Source organism: Podarcis pityusensis (genome assembly GCF_964106645.2).
Source record: "Podarcis pityusensis genome assembly, chromosome: 3".
NCBI classification, from domain to species: domain Eukaryota; kingdom Metazoa; phylum Chordata; class Lepidosauria; order Squamata; family Lacertidae; genus Podarcis; species Podarcis pityusensis.
Window position 1 is genome coordinate 8,455,297 of NC_138026.1, and position 25,443 is coordinate 8,480,739.

The window sequence follows — 25,443 nt, forward strand, 5'->3', positions numbered from 1 at the left end:
GAGAATATGCTCCAAAGTATCAGGTTCCTGTTTACTACATTTGCAGAGACGCTCTGCTTCTGGGACAGCTAAATATCTTCCTCTTACTATCATCGAGGGAAACATATTAAATCTGGCTAACATAAACAGCCTGCACAATTCATGATTCTTCAGATTTGCCATGTATCCCTTTTGAAAACCTCTACACAAAGGGAGATTTAAATACAGAGGAGAGCAAGTGAACAGGAATAATTTGAGGGCCTCCCCATGTTTCCAAGATGGTAACATAATGCGTAGTCAATCTGTGAATCTGTCAATTTTTATTTCTCTCCATTACGCCTATTCTGATTGTTATATTTAGCTTTTAATATTTGTACTATGTTGCTAGCTGCTTCGGGTTAGTTTTTGTTTTTAAAAAGTGACTAAAATGCAATAAATACTAAAATCCTCACTTTTCCAAGCTTAAATTCAGTGTCCACATCAGTTTGTAACTCTTTTTAAAAGAGCTGAAAATTCACCAGCATTTCACTCCGTTTTCTGCTAATAGAGAGAGAACTTGCAACCATATCTCATGCAGCAATTATAATAGCAGCGAATGTGCAGGGATAGAGTGGGAGGATGGATAAGATTTCGGTGCTCCGTGTAAAAAAATATTATGTGTCTGGCGCCGGGAAACAACAAGAAGCGCAAACTTGGAAGGGGAAGTGCTTGGATTGCATGCAACAAACGTGTAACAACTGTGCACTTGTTGTGTTTATTGCTGACCATGTGGAAATTGCCTCAGAAGGGTTGAGTAACACAGCGTAAGGCTTTGCTGCAGTTGGCTTCATTTGCTAACTGATTCTCTCTCGGTCTCTATTAAACAGGTTGCTTCGTTCTACTGGCCTTGTGCTTATATTTATCTGTTGACCTTTCTTGCCTCATTATGCAGGGGAGATCTATGGCAACTGGACCTTACCTTTAAACACGTCCCACATTTGGCAGCCGAGGATGAGAGAAGTAAGTTGAACAGCAGCCTTTTCCAGGAAGGGGCCTCTAAAGTAACACAGATCCTGGGATTTCATTGCCGAGGAGTTATTTGGAAGTAATGCATATTAAACAAAAACGGAAGCATATGAATCGAGAAGGCTAATTTGACCCATCAAAACCCCTCTCCCTTAAACGCACAAACAAAACACACTGCAATCAGTTGAATTCAACCTACCAGCCACGCTCTGGGCTCGCCAACGTGTCGCACCGCCAACGAAAACACATAAATGAATAGGTGAACAACCTCCTCCCCGCACATACACTATGCAGAAGAATGAAAGATCATTACCCCCCCCCCACCTCACAATGCCTAACCCAGGCTTCCTCAGCCTCAGCCCTCCAGATGTTTTGGGACTACAACTCCCACGATCCCTAGCTAGCAGGACCAGTGGTCAGGGATGATGGGAATTGTAGTCTCAAAACATCTGGAGGGCTGAGGTTGAGGAAGCCTGGCCTAACCAGTAAAGAGGACTCTCTGAATTGAAAACGGAGACGTTACATTGACCTTTGTTGTCGTTGTTTTCAAATTGTTTTATTAATTTTTCAAATTTATAACAAACATAAACAACATAAAAGAAAAAAACATTACAATATAAAAAACAAACAAACATATATCCTACCTGTTATAATCATACTTTTATAACCATTATTAAATGACTTCTTCAAATTCCTCAAGCTGTATTTCCATGTAGCTCATTGTAGCAGTTTTCCAATACTAATTTCCAATAAAATTAACTTAATCAGTTAACATCTTTCTTACATGGACCTTTGTTATCCATGGAAATCTTTCAGTAAAAACGAATTGAACCAAAACGGGCAGGGTTATATTTTTGCAGGAAAGCTAAGTTATTATCAGCGGAGTCCTGTTTGCCTTTGCAAGCTTAGTTTTCATAAGTGAAAGGAGTCAAGAAAAAGTGGTTTCAGTATCTGCCCCCTGCTGCACCACCATCTTTGTCTTATTCGTGATCTAAATCGGGGTAGCCAAGACATAGCCATGAGCCCTAGCCAGCATGAACAATTATATTGTATAGTAAGAGGCTTAACCTGCAACGTCTGTAGGTCACCATTTAGCCTACTCCTGTTCTAGATGTTTTAAGCGGTATAAAACATTCTGAAATGTTTTATACAGTGGAACCTCGGGTTGCGAATGTGATCCGTGCGGGAGGCACGTTCTCAACCTGCACCGTTCACAATCGCAACACGCGGGTTGCGATTCGGTGCTTCTGTGCATGAGCAAAGTGCAATTTAGTGCTTCTGCGCATGCGCGAGTGCCGAAACCCGGAAGTAACCCGTTCCGATACTTCTGGATTTGGTGTGGTGCGCAATCCGAAATCACATAACCTGAAGCGTCTGTAACCCAAGGTACCACTGTATTCTGTTGGAAGCTGCCCAGAGCGGCTGGCGCAACCCAGCCAGATGGGTGGGGTATAAATAATAAACTTATTATTATTATTATTATTATTATTATTATTGAAATACAATTAATAAGGTAAAGGTAACGGGACCCCTGACCATTAGGTCCAGTCATGTCCGACTCTGGGGTTGCGGCGCTCATTTCGCTTTACTGGCCGAGGGAGCCGGCGTACCGCTTCTGGGTCATGTGGCCAGCATCACTAAGCCGCTTCTGGCAAACCAGAGCAGTTCACGGAAACGCCGTTTACCTTCCCGCTGGAGCGGTACCTATTAATGTACTTGCACTTTGACGTGCTTTCGAACTGCTAGGTTGGCAGGAGCAGGGACCGAGCAACAGGAGCTAACCCCGTCGGGGGGATTCGAACCGCCGACCTTCTGATCGGCAAGTCCTAGGCTCTGTGGTTTAGACCACAGCGCCACCCGCGTCACAATATAATTAATACCTAACTGTAATTCAGGAACTGGGAACCAATGTCTCTCCCCGTGTTGGATGACATCTTCCAATATTCCTGACCATTGGCCACACTGGCTGGACCTGTTGGGACGTGTTCTCCAACCGGAGAAGCTCAGTCTCTCTGATATAATTCAGTGGAATACATTTTGCTAGTGTCATGGGGACAAAATGCAGGTGCTTCCTCCTCCAAGTCAAAGTTTCTAGATCAGAGGCTATGAGTGCAATCCTATGCATGTTAATTTAGAAGTAACTCCAATGTGCGAATGTGTGTGTAAGGTTGCAGCCTTAGGCTGCACACCTTTGCAAACTTGCATTAAGGGTTTAATTTTTTTAAAAAAAAATATTTATTTATTAAATTTGCATACCATCCTTCATCCGGAGATCTCAGGGAGAGGCATAAAAATACAAAATAAAAGCACAAGTTAAGGGTTGCAGCCTAAGTGATCCCAAACAAGGAGGAAAATCAAATTTGTAATTCTTTTAAGAATTATGCAACTTGAAGGAGGTCTACAAACTAAGTAAATTTCTGCAGATGTTATCAACTTGCATAATGCATCCCCATCACAGAATGTGGATTTTTTTGTGGGATGTAACATCACAAGAGCAGTCAAATACAACATTTCCTGTTTGCCCAGAGTGGACACACAGGGGAATGTTACTCCAGTCAGGAGGACTTCCTGTCACACCTGGTCTGGAGCATCTTCTCCCTGTGTGTGACCAGATAGATGGGCGTGACCCTGGCAGACCCTACAAAAGGGCTGGTCACGCAGCCATCTTCTCCTCCTCCTTTCGCTTTTTCGCCTTGTTCCCCCTCTTGATGCTTTTGCTGTCTACATGGGCTCATTCACCACATGGGATGAACCCACACTCTCTTCTGTAACACAAGCTAAAGCCTGCTTTCAGGATCATACCGTGAACTGAATGCAAGTAAACTTCTAACTACTTTTAAGAGAAGACTGTTGTGTCCTTATTCTTTTAAGAGGGATTAAGGGGGAATTTACCAGGAACAATCCAATCTGGACAAGCCAGACTGGATTGCTTAACACAAGAGATTCAAACGAATCTACCAACTAGCTTCCTCCAATATACAGGGAAATGTACTCTGCTGATCAGAAGGTCGGCGGTTCGAATCCCCACGACGGGGTGAGCGCCTGTTGTTCGGTCCCAGCTCCTGCCCCGCCTAGCAGTTCGAAAGCACGACAAAGTGCAAGTAGATAAATAGGTACCGCCAGTGGCGTAGCGTGGGTTCTCAGCACCCGGGGCAAGGCAAGTAATTTGTGCCCCCTAACCTGTGGATTTTAGAGAGCTGCGAGTGTGAGCGTGCCCCCCCAGATGTTGCGCCCGGTGCGGCTGGCCCCCCCTGCACCCCCCACGCTACGCTACTGGGTACCGCTCTGGCGGGAAGGTAAATGGCGTTTCCGTGCGCTGCTCTGGTTCAACAGAAGTGGCTTAGTCATGCTGGCCACATGACCAGGAAGAACTGTCTGCGGACAAATGCTGGCTCCCTCAGCCAGTACAGCGAGATGAGCGCCGCAACCCCAGAGTTGTCCGCGACTGGACTTAACTGTCAGGGGTGCCTTTACCTTTACCTTTACTAGCTCACTAGTGTGAGTGAGGAAGGATAATATTTAATCAATATGGATAATATTTAATCAATATATCCTCTCCTACTGTCCACAACATCTCACATTTCTTGTTGCCAATACTAGTATCTGTTAAGTTGTGGGTGAACATATCAGACGACACAGCGATTCTTCAAACAGCTCTTGCTTATTCACAGGCCAGAACAGAAATGAACTGAAGGGTTCAGCCAGCCTGCTTATATAGAGCTCCACTAGAACGCAACAGTAACCAATTTCTGTAACTATCCAATCACTGAACGTCACTTTCGATCCCTTATTTGCATATGTGGACCTGAACTATCTACAGTATCCCTCTGCTGGCCCACGGTGAGAACTTCAGTACATAACAGTATCTGTGGTGAAACATGACCTGATCCACGTTGTGTCTCTCTTCTCCCACAGATCCAAGGAGCAATCATCGTTTCCAGCCTGGTTGAGGTGGTCATTGGTCTGGTGGGCCTCCCTGGGGCCATGCTAAACTACATTGGGCCCCTCACTGTCACCCCCACCGTCTCCTTAATTGGGCTGTCCGTGTTCCAAGCTGCCGGCGACAGAGCGGGATCGCACTGGGGAATTGCAGCACTGTAAGCACCACTTTTTCAGTACAGCAGAATTTCAAATTGACGCAAGAGTAGAGTTGCAGAACTACAGCGGTACAGTGGTGCCCCGCAAGACGAATGCCTCGCAAGATGGAAAACCCGCTAGACGAAAGGGTTTTCCGTTTTGGAGGTGCTTCACAAAACGAATTTCCTATGGGCTTGCTTCGCAAGACGAAAATGTCTTGCGAGTTCCTGCGGGGTTTTTTTCCTCCCCCCCCCTTTCCCCAAGCCGCTAAACCGCTTATCAGCTGATCCGCTAAGCCGCTTAACAGCTGATCCATTAAGCCACTAAGCCGCTTATCAGCTGATCCGCTAAGCCTGCTAAGCCGCTAATAGCGCTAATCCGCTAAACCGCCAATGGGCTTGCTTTGCAAGACGAAAAAACCGCAAGACGAAGAGACTCGCGGAACGGATTCTTTTCGTCTTGCGAGGCACCACTGTACCTGGGTTTACAAACGTAATCCATTCCCGAAGTCCGTTCTTAAACCAAAGCATTCTTAAAACAAGGCGTCCTTTCCCATAGCAGCGGGGGACTCAATTTACAAATGGAACACACTCAACGGGAATCAGAACATGTTCTGCTTCCAAGGCAAAGTTCACAAACCAAAACACCTACTTCCGGGTTTGCAGCGTTCTTAATCCAAGTTGTTCATAAACTAAGCTGTTCTTAAACCAAGGTACCACTGTACTGCATAATCTCAAAAGCAACCAACTGCAGATGCACAAACTAGCCAGTTGCCGAAAGACTTCCTCATCAAGGTGTTCGACTTCCAGGCCAATTCCCTTGTGTGTGATTATGCGTCTAATTTTGGAGCATTTCCTACTTGATCCTCAGTTTTTTATGAAATGTGTAAAGTGCTCACTGATATGTTAGTTGTAATGATGTCGTTCGAAAGGGAGCGATAAAGGAAAAGGTCACAGGGCTGGTATAGGATTTTCTAGCTACTGCTTTGACAATTATCGAGATTCAGGTTTAAATTCCAAAATGTGTTTCTCCGGTACGTCAGCTTTGACCCGATAATATCTCAATTAAATCCTGATATATATTCCACTGTGACATAAAATCTTTGTAAAATCAGAAAATAAAAACAGATCTTAAATATACCGGGTACCATCCAGAGCAAACTAGGTACAGTGGTACCTCAGGTTAAGTACTTAATTCGTTCTGGAGGTCCGTTCTTAACCTGAAACTGTTCTTAACCTGAAGTACCACTTTAGCTAATGGGGCCTCCGGCTGCCACCGCACCCCTGGAGCACAATTTCTGTTCTCATCCTGAAGCAAAGTTCTTAACCTGAAGCACTATTTCTGGGTTAGCGGAGTCTGTAACCTGAAGCGTATGTAACCTGAAGCGTATGTAACCCGAGGTACCACTGTACTCTGAGATTATTAGACATGAATTATTACTGCCATGTGGCCTCAAGTATCTCAGGGTTGTGGGTCTAGATTCAGGTAGGTAGCCGTGTTGGTCTGACGCAGTCGAAATATATAAAAAAAATTGTCCAGTAGCACCTTAGAGACCAACTAAGTTTGTTCTTGGTAGAAGCTTTCGTGTGCATGTACACTTCTTCAGACAGACTGAAACAGAAGGTTTGTGGGTGTTTGTTGTTGTTTAGTCGTTTAGTTGTGTCCGACTCTTTGTGACTCCATGGACGCCAGGCACTCCTGTCTTCCACTGTCTCCCGCAGTTTGGTCAGATTCATGTTTGTAGCTTCAAAAACACTGTCCAACCATCTCGTCCTCTGTCGTCCCCTTCTCCTTGTGCCCTCCAGCTTTCCCAACATCAGGGTCTTTTCCAGGGAGTCTTCTCTTCTCATGAGGTGGCCAAAGTATTGGAGTCTCAGCTTCAGGATCTGTCCTTCCAGTGAGCATTCAGGGCTGATTTCCTTCAGAATGGAGAGGTTTGATCTTCTTGCAGTCCATGGGACTCTCAAGAGTCTCCTCCAGCACCAGAATTCAAAAGCATCAATTCTTCGGAGATCAGCCTTCTTTATGGTCCAGTTCTCACTTCCATACATCATTACTGGGAAAACCATAGTTTTAACTACACGGGCCTTTGTTGGCAAGGCGATGTCTCTGCTTTTAAGATGCTGTCTAGGTTTGTCATTGCTTTTCTCCCAAGAAGCAGGCGTCTTTTAATTTCATGACTGCTGTCACCGTCTGCAGTGATCATGGAGCCCAAGAAAGTAAAATCTCTCACTGCCTCCATTTCTTCCCCTTCTATTTGCCAGGAGGTGATGGGCCCTATGGGTGTTAGTGTAAGATTAAAATCAGAGGGACATTAGGGACTCTACTGCACTCATTTTTCAACTTGTGGAGAAAGAACGAATCAAATCTGCAAAGGAACAGAACAGCTGCAGAGTTGTAATTCCTAAGCACAAATCACATTATAAGGCCAAATCCTGCTCCAGTGCTGTTAAATTTCTCCATCCAGAACAGATTCGAGGCCAGTTCATGTGACTTGCTGCTGCCAGCAATGCCAATTTTTGTTTTTGAAAATGTAGAAGTCAAAACTGCACGGATAACATTACGTTCTTGGCAAGTGAATCCTTAACAGTAGCAAAAAACGTGCAATTTGAAGTTGTGTGAATTGGTTCTAATGTTTCTGTGCCCTGATTGCTCTTGATCTCCGCTTTTCACGATGCCTTTTTCTGTTTTGAACAGGTCAATTTTCTTAATCATTTTGTTTGCTCAGTACCTACGAAACGTGTCTTTTCTCCTCCCCGGCTACAAATGGGGACAAGGGTGCACTGTGTTCCGAATTCAGATCTTCAAGATGTTCCCGGTAAGAAAGGTCCCCATTGTTCAATAGGGCAAACTTGCCATGGTCACAGTCTGGTCAGATTTTGATGATTTCACTCCATTATCCAAGGGCTTGTTTTATTTATTTATTACATTTTAATTCCAAAAACAACCTCAGGGTAGTATATAAGGTTCACTTACCCGAATTCTGGGTGGGAGTCTTTTGTGGCCTGGCCCAGCCCGCCCCCCGCCCCCCGCCCCCCGAGACATGGAGGAATTCTTTCCCGGCTTGTGGGACTTCCCGCCAAAATTCTTTATTTGAATCGGCTAATCAGGACCTTGGTGGGCAGACTGGAGTGAGCAAGTCTTCACTCTGGTCCATCACTGGAAGGTTTAAACTGAGTGCGCCTTTGAATTCCAAAAACAACATACCAAATGTCCTCTATTTTCCAGGACACGCCCTCATTTTCATAGGCATGTAAAATGAGAGTCGTCATAGCGATCCATAGCTAAAAGCAGAAGTCTACAAATGTGTCCTCTTTTTTTTTTTGCTCTTCAAAATATGGCTTCCCTATCACCATTTCATTCCCGCCCTGTGGGAAAGTTTTAAGCTCAGAGTAAATGACTGGTTCAAGGGAACTCAACAGAGTATAATAATAAAAATAACTTATTATTTCTACCCCACCCATCTGGCTGGGTTTCCCCAGCCACTCTGGGCGGCTCCCAACAGAACATGAAAAACACAATAAAGGCTCAAACATTAAAAACTTCCCTAAAAAGGGCTGCCTTCAGATGTCTTCTAAAAGTCAGATAGTTGTTTATTTCCTTGACACCTGATGGGAGGGCGTTCCACAGGGCGGGTGCCACTACCGAGAAGGCCCTCTGCCTGGTTCCCTGTAATTTCACTTCTCACAGTGAGGGAACCGCCAGAAGACCCTCGGAGCTGGACCTCAGTGTCCGGGCAGAACGATGGGGGTGGAGACGCTCCTTCAGGTATACTGGGCCGAGTATCAATGAAAATTACCTGGCGAGAATGAAATATCCCTTCCCTAGCAAAGAGGGAGAGAGAAAGAATGGCAGAAAGAGAGAAGGGTGGGGAAAGAGGGGACGGTTAGGTTCTCCTCAGTGCCTCACTGGCTTAAGCTATCCGCTGTCAACATCCCTCCAAGGAAATCTGCTATATACCACCCCTACCATATCCTAGATCACAGATGTGGGGAACCTCCTGTCTGCAGGCCAGATTTGGCCTGACACAGGTGTCAGCTTGTCCCAAGAGGCTGTTTCTGTCAGAACCTGCGTTCAACCAAGCTCCTCCATAATCGCCCTCTGACGATAATTAACGACCTGAGCCGCTAATAAGGCTCCAAACACGTTCCCATTTCACAGAGTTTCAAAGCAGCAGAAGTGATGAGAAATACGAGCTACATGCTAAGAGTTTTATTACTAAGCCACATAGACAGAAATGAAATACATCGTCTCTCTGTGAGAGCAGAGAGCAACTGAAAAACAAAGGAACAGGAAACCAGTAAACATCACATCCGTCTCCGGTCTTCCATGAGACTTCCAACAGTCTGGAATCCCAGGAATGTAAACAGAGTCCTGTGACTCCAAGCACTGCACAGTGGCAACACACAGAAACCAACAGTTTCCACCCCACACCTAACACCAGAAGGCCAAATTGTCCATTTGGAGCTGGAAAAAAGGGACAGGGTTTAACTCTTCCGTTTCCTACCACTTTCCCCATCTGTTTCCCCAGTCATGGGGGTCCTGAGCGCATGCTTATCTTGCAAATGCATAGAACATGTAGCTAAACCCTTAGCAAGACACAGATGTGAAACTAGGAAGGGAACTTCTCTCTCTGTTTCTATCGAGAGCTTACTTTGGCTCGAGGGCGAAGAAAAATGGAACGTTTCCATTTTCATGCAATAAAAAGAAATGAAAGGGTTGACATGCGGCGAATGCTGTGAGTGAGGAATTAATTGTGTTGATGGTCACAGTGTCGCTCAGAATGACTTGCACAACCCCGTTCCTCACAGCAATTGCAGTGGTGCTGAAAAAGCTGTCTCAGGGAAGAATCTAATATTCCCAGTGACAAAACGTAGCAGGATGGATGCTAGGAAAATGCAATTTCAAGAGAAGCAATGTTTGGATTCCGTGCTATGGATGAGGGTAAAAATTGAAGCACGTTTGCAAGCACGCACGTCATATTGAAAGGACCCTAACCTGTGGGTTGTATAATGCAACAGCCTCTCTGGAGTCTTGTCATCTTGGATACCAGAAATAATTTCAAAATGGAATGAGCAAAGACTTTTATTTAATTTACAGATTGCCTCCCCTGAGGCACCCCAGCGTGATTTACAACAGTTACATGCATAAAAATAGTTTAAACCATGGGTCAGCAAACTTTTTCAGCAGGGGGCCAGTCCACTGTCCCTCAGACATTGTGGGGGGTGGACTGTATTTTGAAAAATAACAATGAATGAATTCCTATGCCCCACAAATAACCCACAGATGCATTTGAAATAAAAGCACACATCCTACTCATGTAAAAATACGCTGATTCCCGGACCATCCGCTGGCCAGATTGAGAAGGCGATTGGGCCGGATCTGGCCCCCGGGCCTTAGTTTGCTTACCCATGGTTTAAACAATCACATATGTTAAAAGACGAGAGAGAGATTTTAAAACAATCACCGCACATAAATAAAATTATGTAAATTCATTACAGCTACTAGCTGGGAAAGGTATATGTAGTGACTGCTAGCAAAGCAGAAAGGTTATAATCCTGTTTCCCTTTCCCCTTTGAAGTACTCAGGCTGCAATCCTGTCCAGTTTCCCAGAAGTAAGTCTCACTGAACTTGGCAAGATTTACGTCTGAGTAAATGTTCACAGGATTCGCTCTAAGGCTGTAGGAGTGAGGCAAGTTAGGGCAGTGAAAAGCAGTGGGTACCATTGCCATATCTGTTTCCTCTTCAGATCATTCTGGCCATCTTGGTGGTCTGGCTGCTGTGTTACATTCTGACAGTGACAGATGTATTTCCTCGTGATGTAGATGCCTATGGATTCAAGGCCAGAACAGACGCTAGAGGAGAAATAATATCCATTGCACCGTGGTTCCGTCTCCCTTACCCTTGTAAGTAACGATGGATCTTCCCTTCCAACTCTTGCTTCTCCATCTCCCCAGCTTCCATCTTCACAGCAACCCTCTGAGGTAGATCTGTGGGCTCAAAATCACCCAGTAAGCTTCAGAGCTGAGTAGGGATTTACTGGCAAATGTAAAGGTAAAAGGCAAAGGACCCCTGGATGGTTAAAAGGTAAAGGTAAAGGTACCCCTGACCATTAGGTCCAGTTGTGGACAACTCTGGGGTTGTGCGCTCATCTCGCTCTATAGGCCGAGGGAGCCGGCGTACAGCTTCCGGGTCATATGGCCAGCATGACTAAGCCGCTTCTGGCGAACCAGAGCAGCGCACAGAAACGCCATTTACCTTCCCTCCAGAGCAGTACCTATTTATCTACTCACACTGGCGTGCTTTCGAACTGCTAGGTTGGCAGGAGCAGGGACCGAGCAACTGGAGCTCACTCCACTGTGGGGATTCGAACCGGCAACCTTCTGATTGCCAAGCCCAAGAGGCTCAGTGGTTTAGACCACAGTGCCACCTGCATGCCAAATGTATGATGTGCAGGACCTTGTTAGAACACCCCTCCATAGCCACAGCCCTCAGGATAGTCCATAGCTGCATCTATAGGGGAAGAGCCCAAAATTTCATGAGTCTGTACTACTCACACATACTCACTAAGTGCTAGCTATTATTATTATTGTTGTTGTTATTATTATTATATTTATTTATTTAGAGTTTATATACTACCTTATACCTAGAGGTCTCAGGGCGGTTCAAAGAAAAGACCACAACATATATAATCAGAATAAAAACAACAACCCAATAACAGCCTCACAGAAAAGAGCCACATTTTAAAAAGGTACAGTGGTACCTTGGGTTAAGAACTTAATTCGTTCCGGAGGTCCGTTCTTAACCTGAAACTGTTCTTAACCTGAAGCACCACTTTAGCTAATGGGGCCTCCCGCTGCTGCTGCGCTGCCGGAGCACGATTTCTGTTCCCATCCTCAAGCAAAGTTCTTAACCTGAGGTACTATTTCTGGGTTAGTGGAGTCTGTAACCTGAAACGTATGTAACCTGAAGCGTATGTAACCTGAGGTACCACCGTATAGGATGTCCCTAGCTAGGTTTTGGGAAGGAGGCAGGAGGATTCTAGGACCCTGTCAGAGCCCTCACACGTCCTTCCCGAAGTTTGGTAAACAGCAGGGGGAAGGTTGCAAGGGTGGGCTCGGTCAAATGTTGATGAGGGCCGTCAAAAATGTCCTCAAGGGCCTGGTATAAAGGATTGTGTGGGTTAATCTGTGAGAGAGTTGATGTGGTATGGATGAAGAATAAAGTGTTCAGGTTATACCAAGGGCCTTCTCGGTAGTGGCACCTGCCCTGTGGAACGCCCTCCCATCAGATGTCAAGGAGATAAAGAACTTTTAGAAGACACCTGAAGGTAGCCCTGTATGGGGAAGTTTTGAATGTTTGGTGTTTTATTATGCTTTTATATTTGTTGGAAGCTGCCCGGAGTGGCTGGGGCTAATAATAAAATTTATTGTGATTATTGCTGCTGTTGTTATTCAGTTTTAAAGTGAAGGCAACATTCTGCTCCAGCTAACAGCTGCTCCCCTTTGCTTGCTCTAGGCCAGTGGGGCATCCCCACAGTGACAGCCGCCGCCGTGCTGGGCATGTTCAGCGCTACCTTGTGTGGGATCGTTGAGTCTATTGGCGATTATTATGCTTGTGCTAGGCTTGCGGGTGCTCCACCTCCACCTGTGCATGCCATTAACAGGTAGGAGAGATACAGTTCCCTTGCATTGCATGGATATTTGACGCATCGCCTCAGGGAATGGTAGTTCAGTAGCCGGGGCACTAGGTCAGAGATGGGGAGCCTGTGGTCTTCTTGGACTCCCACCTTTCATGGATTAAAATAATCTAAACTGCAGGGGTCCTTCCTGCATTGTCTCTGTGTGGGAAGCTGGCCTATCCTACCAAATATGCTTGATTCCATTGAAATTTCCAGAAGTTGTTCCCACATCAATGATGGACCTGTTGAAACAAATTGGAAGGGATGAGGAACCTGTCTCGCACCAAGTGCATGCCACTCAACAGTCCCGATTTAAGCGGGTGTGGCGATCACACAGGGTCTTCGGACGTTTCACCCTCTATTGATCCCTGTGCCACCACTTTATTTCTCACTGCCACCACCCAGGCCCTACCTGGTACAATACTGAGTCCAGTCAGGGTTAAATTGGAACATAAACTTCTGTTTATTTATTGCAGTTTAACAAGCGTGTGGGTTCATAAACGGTATCAGTCAATTACATTCATGGGGTGCCTAAAGATAAAGGTAAAGGGACCCCTGACCATTAGGTCCAGCCGTGACCAACTCTGGGGTTGCAGCGTTCATCTCGCTTTATTGGCCGAGGGAGCTGGTGTACAGCTTCCAGGTCATGTGGCCAGCATGACTAAGCCACTTCTGGCGAACCAGAGCAGTGCACGGAAACGCTGTTTACCTTCCCACTGGAACAGTACCTATTTATCTACTTGCACTTTGATGTGCTTTCAAACTGCTAGGTTGGCAGGAGCAGGGACTGAGCAACGGGAGCTCACCCCGTCGCAGGGATTTGAACTGCCGACCTTCTGATCGGCAAGCCCTAGGCTCTGTGGTTTAACCCACAGTGCCATTCGCGTCCCATGGGGTGCCTATCCAGACCTATAACTTCCACTACCTGCTCTCACTCACTAAACCACCTCTCAGATATTTACTTGTCTTCCTAGCCCCTAACTGTACCTGACTCAGCTTATTTCGCTACACTAACTCAACCTACCCCCAAACTCTATCCCAATTCACTCCCACTCCAACCAACCACCCAACTCCCAACGAACTCCCCCCAAAGTTGGTTTTATAGTCCCTCTGACTCCACCCCCCTGGGTTCTGATTGGGTAACCTGTTTAACTATTTCACCTCCAGCACTCTCATATGTTAACGTCACAGCGGGGACATCCTGGAATTACAGAAGCCAATCCCAGATCCCAAAACGTCCCATTTTTTTGGTCTGGCGTTCTGGCACGAGTGAACTGGCAGAGTGCCGGAATGAAAGCCCCTTGCTTTTGGGTCTTGTCCTGCTGCGCATGTGCGAGAGCTCGGGACCAAATATGGCGCATCCTGATTTGCGTCCCCAGGATGTTGGAGGGTGTGCAAGTGAGACCATTGGTTCAATCAGCTCAGGACTGTCTGCTCGAACAACATCTGTACAGAATTCAAACAAGAGCCCTTCCGGATTCTGCCTGGAAACGCTAGCCCACTGTGCTGCGATCCTGTCTCCAAGCATGAGGAATGGTCATAGACTTGGGAATTTGGTGGGGAAAGGAGGGTGTTTGCTGCTATTCCTGTTGGTGAGATTGCTTTTTTGGGCTACCTCTGTCAGAGTATCTGGAATATGGGATGCAGCAGAGCAGGGCAATTGGTTCGGGTTATAATCCATCACATAATCTTGCAATGCTGAAGGAATGGGTTTCACAAACCCAAAACTGACTGTGCAGGCAGTTTGAAACTGCACCAAATTCCCTATTTTTCCTTAGCTAAAATGCTTTAACTTGAGCTGTTGAGCCAAAAACCCAGCTGTATAAACAAGTGCTCAGAGCCCTCTCCTTTATCAGTTTGTGACGGCAAGGATGTGCTTCACTGTACCAGTAGAACAGGGAAGACACATCTGTGCCTTATCTTATATGCTGACCAAAAGGTGCACAGACCTAGTCTGGGAACAGCGCCAGAGGGTGTTCTTGAAGATGGTGACCTCTTGCTCCAAGATAAGAGTAGGAACAGGAAGAACCTTTTATGGTCAGAAGTATAGGAAGGAATACCCTTTTATGGTTAAGAGTGCCGGAGCAGGAACATCTGTGATGTCAACCTGCGTGTACAAACTGATGTGGCTGGATTCCTGGGGAAGGGGGAGAGGGTGCCTGGAGGATATATATACTGCATGTAATCTCTCATTTCTTTGGACTTGCTGTGGACACACCACGCAGGTGCCTTTCTGCTGTTCCAGAGAGCAGAAATAAAGAACTCTTTCTCTGAACCAACCCTCAGTGTCCTTTGACTTCCTTCCTCCTGTCCGGGAGCAACGCAGACCCAATTGGTGAACTCCAATAAGGCTACAATGCCACTGCATGGTCTAAATTTTACGTTGCTGATGGTTATGCTTTTCATCATAGTTTTGGATTGCTTTGTGATTGTTTAATACTGTAATTTACCACGGAAGCCCTTCAAGGCTGGACATTTGTTGGGTGGCGGGCAGGAAAATAAATGATAAAAAAGGAAAGTATTACTGCATTTGATTTTTATTTCTTTTTTGCAGCTTCCTCCTGCAAAAATAAAATAAACTGTTGGAGGTAGGCATGCGGAAAACCTAATGCAATAATTGGAGTTCTTTTCTCTTTCTCTTTCTCTCCCTTCTCAGGGGCATTTTTACAGAGGGCATCTCTTGTATCATTGCTGGTTTGCTGGGCACTGGCAATGGTTCTACTTCCTCGAGCCCCAACATCGGCGTCTTGGGCATCACCAAGGTACTACCCTGAGATGTTTGATGGCGCCTTCTGTTTCTTGCTGGATTTCTGCCAGTCACGGTTCCTGGGGCTATGTTGGGAGGAGAGTCGGGAACATCTGCCGGAGCTGAATGCAGCAGCTGCTTGCTTCTCTCCTCCGCTCCAGAAGCAGCACGAGGCTCCCAGTTTCTGGCACCTGGGCAAGATCAGCAGCAGGTTTTGATCTTCCAGTCCCATCCTAGTTTGGGCTTCTGGTTACTCTGATTTCATGTCTCCCATGGAATCCTGGGACTATTCCAGTGGGTGCAGAATTAGGAAGACGAGGAAGCTCCCATTGACTAGGTCAGACTGTTGGTCCATCTAAGGTTTTGGCAGAGGCCCTTAACATCTTTATAAACTGTATAAACTAAGTCAGGGGGCAGAGAAGCTGTGGCTTTTCAGAGGCCACTGAACTATAGCTCCATCTCTGGCCAAGTTACCCCTGTGGTAAGGACAGAACATCAGGAAGCATGCATCAGAACTTTTATATGTGAATGAATGGGCTCTCCTACAGAGATCGTTTTTTTCTACAGGTGTAGCTCTGGTGCTGAGATTGTCCATTGAAAATGAAATATACTCGGAGTCGAGAGTGGATTTCATGCTCTTTATTCAGCTCATAGTGGTGAGGAGGAATGGAAGTTCCCCCAGAATGTTTGCTTTATATACATTGTTTACACAATGGGCCCCACATGATTGGCTAATTCCAGGATTCTCCTGTAGGCCAATCAGGTTGCGGATTCACTTCCACCTGGAGCTGGATTGGGTGGCTCCTGTGGACCAATCAGACTGCTGCATTCTGGATCCTATTGTTCTAGGACCAATCAGACTGCTGCATTCTGAATCCTATTGTTCTAGGACCAATCAGACTGCTGCATTTTGGATCCTATTCAACTCAGTACATAACAGAAAGATTTGCCCATTTGTATTGCTTGTCATGAAGAATGCCCCACCTGTACAATCCCTGGCGTCTCCAGTGTCAGTTGCAGGAGATGAAAGGAGAGGCGAGACTCCCATTTTCTTCCTGAGACCTGGGAGTGCTGCTGTTTGCTGGAGCAGAGAGTGCTGGGCTAGAGGCCTGGCTGAGAGGTAGCCTCTAGATGCTGTTGGGTTCCAGCTGCCGTCCTCCGCAGCCAACATGGTCGATTGTCAGGGATGATGGGAGCTGAAGTCCAGCAATATCCGGAGGGCACCGTGTCAACTTTCCTCCATATGACCTGTTATAAGTCAGCTTCACATGCAGAATTTAAAGGCACATAGCTTAGATGGCTGAATTCAAGGGGAGTTACTTCCAGGTAAGGGCGCAGGTGGCACTGTGGGTTAAACCACAGATCCTAGGACTTGCCGATCAGAAGGTCGGAGGTTTGAATCCCCACAACGGGGTGAGCTCCCGTTGCTCAGTCCCTGCTCCTGCCAACCTAGCAGTTTGAAAGCACAATGTGCAAGTAGATAAATAGGTACCGCTCCAGTGGGAAGGTAAATGGCGTTTCCGTGCGCTGCTCTGGTTCGCCAGAAGCGGCTTAGTCATGCTGGCCACATGACCTAGAAGCTGTACGCCGGTTCCCTCGGCCAGTAAAGCAAGATGAGCGCTGCAACCCCAGAGTCGTCCGTGACTGGACCTTTACTTCCAGGTAAGTCTGCACAGGATTGTAGCTTAAAATCTCACTTTGCTCATGAAAACATGGGACTAATGATCTCTTATGACAGTTAGAAACCCGACTGGAAAGGCAAAGCTTATAGTCATCAGGTACTATACAAAAGAAATGCAAATTCTCCCGTCCTGGAGACGTTAATAGTCTAGCTAACAGTACAACACCAATAAATAGATGCAACAGAACCGCCTTCTCCCTGCAGCAATATGGGAAGCAGACATGGAGATGAATAACAGTATTGTGAAGGACGAACATATGATTAACTGGCTGTTACTGGTGTGTTTGCTCTTCCTATACAGGTAGGCAGCAGAAGAGTGGTACAGTACGGTGCTGGAATCATGCTCATTTTGGGAACCATTGGCAAATTTACAGCTTTGTTTGCCTCCCTCCCTGACCCAATCCTTGGAGGGATGTTCTGCACGTTGTTTGGTAAGTTACCTTTATTCTGCTGTGCAAAATGCAGTAAGCAGGCTATTATTATTTCTTACAAATATAGCAAGAAAACCTATAGAATATAGTCACTTACTTGTAGTAGTGTGGCAATGATTCTTGAACTTCGTTGGACTGGTCATATTGTTCGGATGCCTGATTATCATCTTCCAAAGCAACTACTTTATTCCCAATTTAAGAATGGAAAGCGAAATACCGGTGGACAACAAAAGAGGTTTAAAAAGGTACTCGCAAGGCAAATCTTTTAAAAAATGTAGTATAAGCATAACTGGAAAACACTGGCCTGTGAGCACTCCAGTTGGAGAACAACCTTTACCAAAGGTGTCATGGACTTTGAAGATGCTCCAACTCAGGACTTACGGACTCACTGTTAAGGCCATATTCATGGAAGACAATCTCACTCAACTACAAGCGATTGCCGAGGAAGAAGAAGAAGAAGAAGTCATGTGGAAATAGCTATGTGTTTTTAGTCAAGACCAGGATCTTAATGGCAGTTGTTGTTTGTTGTTTAGTTGTTTAGTCATGTCCGACTCTTCGTGACCCCATGGACCAGAGCACGCCAGGCACTCCTGTCTTCCACTGCCTCCCGCAGTTTAGTCAGACTCATGCTGGTAGCTTCGAGAACACTGTCCAACCATCTTGTCCTCTGTCGTCCCCTTCTCCTTGTGCCCTCAATCATTCCCAACATCAGGGTCTTTTCCAGGGAGTCTTCTCTTCTCATGAGATGGCCAAAGTATGGGAGCCTCAGCTTCAGGATCTGTCCTTCCAGTGAGCACTCAGGGCTGATTTCCTTCAGAATGGAGAGGTTGGATCTTCTTGCAGTCCCTGGGACTCTCAAGAGTCTCCTCCAGCACCATAATTCAAAAGCATCAATTCAAGCAGAGCCAAAAGCACAATTTAAACCATAGCTGAACCTGAACAAAGTAAAAGCTTGCAATGGTTTGATTCCCTGCCAGCATTTCAGATATTAGGTCTGAGATTGCCCTATTTTTCCTCCTCTTTTTCCAGAATACACATTTATCTGAATGAAAGTTTTAGAGGTGGCCACATGAGGACTATTAAATTAAAGTGAAGAGTGAAGTGTGTTTTGCAAAGTTTTGACAAAGAGCAAAGCTGTGGCAGTTTAAAAACAACTCAGAGACTTCCCAAGCTAAAACACAAAAGCAAAAGTATCAGGAAAGCATCTATATATTAAATGAGATTTGTCAATATTATTTCTCCCGCTTTAATATTCTCTCTCAGAACACACACACAAAAATGTTTCCAAATCTGACGTAGCTGTATTTTATTTTGCCAGCTACCCAGAGGCAGAGCAACAGTCTCCTTAAGGAAAGCAAAACTGTCCGCTCCGTTTAAGTAAAGCAGTACTAAAAATTTAAGGATGACCATAAAACACTTATTTGGGGCAATCTCATTCTCACATTACTCTTTCCCGGTGTGTTTATTTTCTGCAAAATGCTAGGCACACCTTAGCTCCTTAAAGTGTCCATATTGCGGGATTTCTCAGTTAACTCTGGATGATTTGCTGATGCTTCTAGGATTAAAAGGGGGTTTAATATATCTTAGGATGTTTCCAGACAACCTATTTAGTGAGCATTCAACCTGATATGCTTGCAGATGGATTAGATAACATTGGCTATTTAATGAACGTTCATCTTGATATGTTGCAGGGAGGTTAGGTGACTGTTGCATCAAAACTGTGTTCCGCTACATTTTCCAGTGTATTTTCCTGTCACTTCCCTTACAGCAAAAAACTGGGTTTGTTGTGCAATCTCCCTCCCCCAATCAAATATAAACGTGTACATTTGATTTACTAGTATGTGATTGAATCCAACTCAGAACTAGCAACAGAGTTTGGAAGCACCCTTAGAGAGGACTCGAAGAAGTGATATGAATGTTCTGTGATACATAAAAATATCCGAAGTTGAAAGGTTGAATTGTAGGGTGACCTGCATCAAGTGTGAGAACTAAGGAAATCTGAACACACAGTTTAAGCTACACACACACACACACACACACACACACACACACTCTAAACTGTTAAAAGCACAAAACACATTCCTCCCCTCAAAGAATTCTGAGTGCTGTAGTTCGTAAGTGACAATTCTCAGCAACCTTTAATGAACTACAGTGCCCAGAATCGTTTGGGGTGGGTGGGGAGGGGGCTGTACTTTAAAAGTATAGTGCAGGGGTAGGCAATGCAGGTGGCACTGTGGGTTAAACCACAGAGCCTAGGACTTGCTGATCAGAAGATCAGCGGTTCGAATCCCTGCAACGGGGTGAGCTCCTGTTGCTCGGTCCCTGCTCCTGCCAACCTAGCAGTTCGAAAGCATGTCAAAGTGCAAGTAGATAAATAGGTACCGCTCTGGTGGGAAGGTAAACGGCGTTTCCGTGTGCTGCTCTGGTTCACCAGAAGCAGCTTAGTCATGCTGGCCACATGACTCGGAAGCTGTCTCGGCCAATAAACCCCAGAGTCGGCCACAACGGGACCTAATGGTCAGGGGTCCCTTTACCTTTTAGGCAACCTAAGGCCCGGGGGCTGGATGCGACCCAATCACCTTCTCAATCTGGCCCGTGGATGGTCTGGGAACTGGCATGCTTTTACATGAGTAGAATGCATCCTTTTATTTAAAATGCATCTCTGGGTTATTTGGGGGGCATAGGAATTTGTTCACCCCCCCAAAAAAAAATTATAGTCCGGTCCCCCACAAGGTCTGAGGGACAGTGGACTGGCCCCCTGCTGAAAAAGTTTGCTAACCTCTGGTATAGTGTGTATTCAGCCTTAGTTTGTGTAATTTAGCCAGGGGGAAGGGCACTAAAGACTCCCTTTAGCACTGAAAATATAAAGACTCTTGTAATGATTGAAATTTCATTTATTTCATTTCATTAAATTAAAATTAAAATTCATTTTAAAATTAAAATTAAAATTAAATTTCATTTCATTCACATATCATGGTCTGCGCCCCCCCCCCCCCAATCCCGAACTAGTGACGTTGTGTTTGGGGCTACAGGGGTATTTGTTTTCAGTAGGGATCCAAAACACTAGATACCATGGGCAGAGCCAAGATTTTGGTTTTTGGGGACTGGACACCCACCTGCTATTAGGACTGCCATACGTCCAGATTTTTGCAGGGGTTTGTGGCGTTTTTGTAAGAAAAAGCTCAACAATTTTGAAATGTCTCAGCAACAGTTGCTTTAAATTACTTTCTTTTGACCCAAAGTGCTCATAAAAATCTGTCAAAAACTTTCTACAATTTCTACTTTTAGTTAAGGATTGATTGATTAATTTACTCCCCTGACTGCACCCATACCAGACACTATAGATGGCACCCACCGCCTGTCAAAATACAGTTTCTCTACCCTTAGAGTGGGACGCGGGTGGAGCTGTGGGTTAAACCACAGAGCCTAGCACTTGCCGATCAGAAGGTTGGTGGTTCGAATCCCGGTCATGGGGTGAGCTCCCATTGCTCGGTCCCTGCTCCTGCCAACTTAGTAGTTTGAAAGCATGTCAAAGTGCAAGTAGATAAATAGGTACCGCTCCAGTGGGAAGGTAAACGGCGTTTCCGTGCGCTGCTCTGGTTCGCCAGAAGCGGCTTAGTCATTCTGGCCACATGACCCGGAAGCTGAGTCAGGAATAGTTAGGGGCTAGGAAGACAAGTAAATATCTGAGAGGTGGTTTAGTGAGTGAGAGCAGGTAGTGGAAGTTATAGGTCTGGATAGGCACCCCATGGGACACGGGTGGCACTGTGGGTTAAACCACAGAGCTTAGGGCTTGCCGATCAGAAGGTCAGCGGTTTAAATCCCCGTGACGGGGTGAGCTCCCATTGCTCGGTCCCTGCTCCTGCCAACCTAGTAGTTTGAAAGCATGTCAAAGTGCAAGTAGATAAATAGGTACCACTCCAGTGGGAAGGTAAACGGCGTTTCCGTGCGCTGCTCTGGTTCGCCAGAAAGCAGCTTAGTCATGCTGGCCACATGACCCGGAAGCTGTACGCCGGCGAGATGAGCGCCACAACCCCAGAGTCATCCGCGACTGGACCTAATGGTCAGGGGTCCCTTTACCTTTACCTTACCCTTTAGAGTCACTTGGGGCTGCTGCAATGTGTGTGATCCCAGAAAAACAGTTTACAGACAAGGATTGTTCTGAAGCAGCACTGACTGGGGAAGTCGGTCCCTTGCATTGGCCTTTTCTGCAACGTCATCCTTAAGAAGTCTACCGCGCATGTATTATAAAGCCGAGTTTTTCCTCTTCCCCATTTGCAGGCATGATCACAGCCGTGGGTCTCTCCAACCTGCAGTTTGTCGACATGAACTCCTCCCGCAACCTTTTCGTCCTGGGCTTCGCAATGTTTTTTGGGCTCACCGTCCCAAACTACTTAGATTCGCGCCCAAATGCTATCAACACAGGTACAGTCATACCTCGGATTGAAGTAACTTCAGGTTAAGCATTTTCGGGTTGTGACCTGGAAGTAATGGAGCGTGTTACTTCCGGGTTTCGCTGCTCGCGCATGCGCAGACGCTCAAAATAATGTCACGTGCATGCGCCGAAGCGGCGAATCGCCACACGTGCAGACGCGGGTTGTGTTTGCTTCAGGATGTGAACAGGGCTCCGGAACGGATCCCATTCGCATCCAGAGGTACCACTGTATTGAAGAGTCTCTGGAAAGTCTTTGCCTAATCAAAGGCATACAGAACCTCAGGACTGGGCTGGTCCTACAATAGAGAGAGAGAGAGACAGAGAGAGAGAGAGAGGGAGAGGGAGAGGGAGAGGGAGAGAGAGAGAAGACGCCCTTCCTCTGTTCCCACCCCTTTGTTCCCTCCTCCTGAGCTGGAGCAGGAACAGCAGCGAAGCTTGGTTATCAGTCTAAGTGTCTCCTGCCAGTCTGGTCAGCTTCTGTATGGGTCAGCCTGGCTTCTAACTAAAGACACACATAGATCTTTCAGGCATCTTGTGGCTCCGCATTGTGATTACAATTGTCTGTGGCAGTTTTAGGATTCTATGATGTGCATGGTACATCATCACCATCATCATATTTTATTTATATCCCACCCTCCCCAGCCGAAGCCGGGCTCAGAGCGGCTAACAACAGTAAAGTAATACAGCAGTCTAAAATCAATTCATTATAAAATCAGTTCAAATCAAATTAATGGCAACCATTGGGCTAGAGTTCTGTGAGGATTACCAAAGGAGGGGGTCAGACTGTGCCCTGGCCAAAGACCTGGTGGAACAGCTCTGTCTTGCAGGCCCTCCGGAAAGTTGTCAAGTCCTGCAGGGCCCTAGTCTCTTGTGACGGAGCGTTCCACCAGATCGGAGCCACAGCCGAAAAAGCCCTGGCTCTGGTTGAGGCCAGCCTAACCTCCCTGTGGCCCGGGACCTCCAAGATGTTTTTGTTTGAAGACCGTAAGGTCCTCTGTGGGACATGCCAGGAGAGGTGGTCCTGTAGGTATGAGGGTCCTAGGCCGTATAGGGCTTCAAAAGTTAAAACCAGCACCTTAAACCTGATCCTGTACTCCACCGGGAGCCAATGCAGCTGGTATAGCACTGGGTGAATGTGGTCACGCAGCGAGGACCCCGTAAGGAGTCTCGCCGCGGCATTCTGCACCCACTGGAGTTTCTGGGTCAGTCTCAAGGGCAGCCCCACGTAGAGCGAGTTACAATAATCCAGTCAGGAGGTGACCGTCGCGTGGATCACAGTGGCTTGGTCAGGGCGAGAGAGGTAAGGAGCCAACTGCTTAGCTTGGCGGAGATGAAAAAATGCCGCCTTTGTTATAGCTGCAATCTGCACCTCCATGGAAAGGGAGGTGTCGAAGATTACACCCAAACTCGTAACGGACGGTGCTGGCACTAATTGCACCCCCGCAAGAGATGGGATTGCCCCCCCAATCCCATATTGTTCTGACCCAGGTCGTTCAGCCTTTGTCCCGATGACAGCCACAAACACCCAGTGTCTGCTAGCCAGGGGAAAGGACCACAGTTCCCTTAAGCTCAGGAGGTCCCAGCTTCAATTCTCAGCATCCCTAAGTAGGCTGGGAAATGCTTCTTTCCAAAACCTTGGAGAGCAGCTGCTAATCAGGGTGGACAATGCTGAGCTTGATACACCAGTGGTCTGGCTCCACATCAGGCAGCTTCTGACACATGTTCTTAATTCGATGGGCATGATTTTTTTGAAATAGGAATGGCTTTTGAAACTGAATTCTGCGCTGATGACCTAGAACAGGCTTCCTCAACCTCGGCCCTCCAGATGTTTCGAGACTAGAGTTCCTATCATCCGTGGCCGCTGGTCCTGCTAGCTAGGGATCATGGGAGTTGTAGGCCAAAAACCTCTGGAGGGCCGAGGTTGAGGAAGCCGGACCAAGAAGAATGGAGTGGCGACGTATTATGTACTGATGGAACCAGCTTTGCTTTTTCTGTCTAGCCTGATGGCTAAAAAAGAAAGGAATGAGGTGTCAAAAGCTAGTCACCAGGCCATGATTTCTCAGTCACCAAGGATGTTTGGGGGCAAAGGGCAGGTCAGAGAGAAAGGAAAGGAAACCGAGTAACGAGATAGCTATGCAGTACACTGCATGTGTGAATGGAGCGATGGGTGGATTGGGTGGGAAAGAGAGGCAGAAAGACTCCACTTCTTTAGATTGTCTAAATCTACCAAATCAAAAAACGTGCTTTCTGGGACCTTTATCTTTGGCTAATGGGGGCAAGAACTTGGGGTCTGGGTATGTGTTGATGGTGAGGGCAAAGGATGATAAAAAGACCTCTTCCTTCAACTGGTTTGATTGATGTGCCACCTTCCTTTGTAGAAAAATGAGTTAGTATAAGAAAATAGGGTTCTGAACTCCATGGAAAGTCTGAGTTGGGGAAGGAGAAAATGACATACAAAAGCATATATACCACCGTTTCAACTGTAAACGGATTGTTTTTAATTTACTAAATTTAACATTTTCATGCTCAATCCATCTGCAGTTTTCAGTTCAAGCTCCAAAAGCAGTTTTGAATTTGTGATACGATAGGCATGTTGTCAATCTTACTTCTAGGTATTGCTGAAGTGGACCAAATATTAACAGTGCTCTTAACCACAGAAATGTTTGTTGGAGGTGGCATCGCATTCATACTGGACAATACCATCCCAGGTACAAGAGTTTCATTTCCCTGCAGTATTTTCAGAGTGTTTGTTGTGGGGGAGGAAGGGAAAGGAGAACGTTAGCCGCTTTGAGACTCCTTTGGGTAGTGATAAAGCAGGATATCAAATCGAAACTCCGAAACCCAAGGCAAGCATTGCTTGTCAGAGGTGACAATTTTTTTAGCTCTCCTACCCCACTAACGGGACGCGGGTGGCGCTATGGGTTAAACCACAGAGCCTAGGACTTGCCAATCAGAAGGTCGGCAGTTCAAATCCCTGAGACGGGGTGAGCTCCCGTTGCTCGGTCCCTGCTCCTGCCAACCTAGCAGTTTGAAAGCCCGTCAAAAGTGCAAGTAGATAAATAGGTATCGCTCCGGCAGGAAGGTAAACGGCGTTTCCGTGCGCTGCTCTGGTTCGCCAGAAGCGGCTTTGTCATGCTGGCCACATGACCCGGAAGCTGTACGCCGGCTCCCTAGGCCAATAAAGCGAAATGAGCACCGCAACCCCAGAGTCGGCCATGACTGGACCTAATGGTCAGGGGTCCCTTTACCCTTTACCTCACTAACAGTGGTGGAGTGTGGAAACGTTGACATTGACTCTTCATCGACTGCTGTGGGCTTGAGAGAGCGCACTTGCATATGCGGTGATTGTGGAGGGCTCGGGCACACATGCACATATGTGTCTACACTTAAACGCAGCAAGAATTTCTT

At 46.4% G+C, this 25,443-nt stretch overlaps 1 protein-coding gene across 1 annotated transcript in view; it reads left to right on the plus strand.

Annotated features, from left to right (window-relative positions):
- Positions 1–25,443, plus strand: part of SLC23A1 (solute carrier family 23 member 1) — a 33,696-nt gene that overhangs the window by 7,243 nt on the left and 1,010 nt on the right. The window contains exons 5-13 of the mRNA XM_080999155.1: positions 911–978; positions 4,900–5,081; positions 7,759–7,879; positions 10,811–10,967; positions 12,580–12,727; positions 15,399–15,504; positions 17,471–17,600; positions 21,882–22,025; positions 24,648–24,743. Coding sequence (XP_080855281.1) covers positions 911–978; positions 4,900–5,081; positions 7,759–7,879; positions 10,811–10,967; positions 12,580–12,727; positions 15,399–15,504; positions 17,471–17,600; positions 21,882–22,025; positions 24,648–24,743 — 1,152 coding nt within the window. The remainder of the gene's footprint in view (positions 1–910; positions 979–4,899; positions 5,082–7,758; positions 7,880–10,810; positions 10,968–12,579; positions 12,728–15,398; positions 15,505–17,470; positions 17,601–21,881; positions 22,026–24,647; positions 24,744–25,443) is intronic.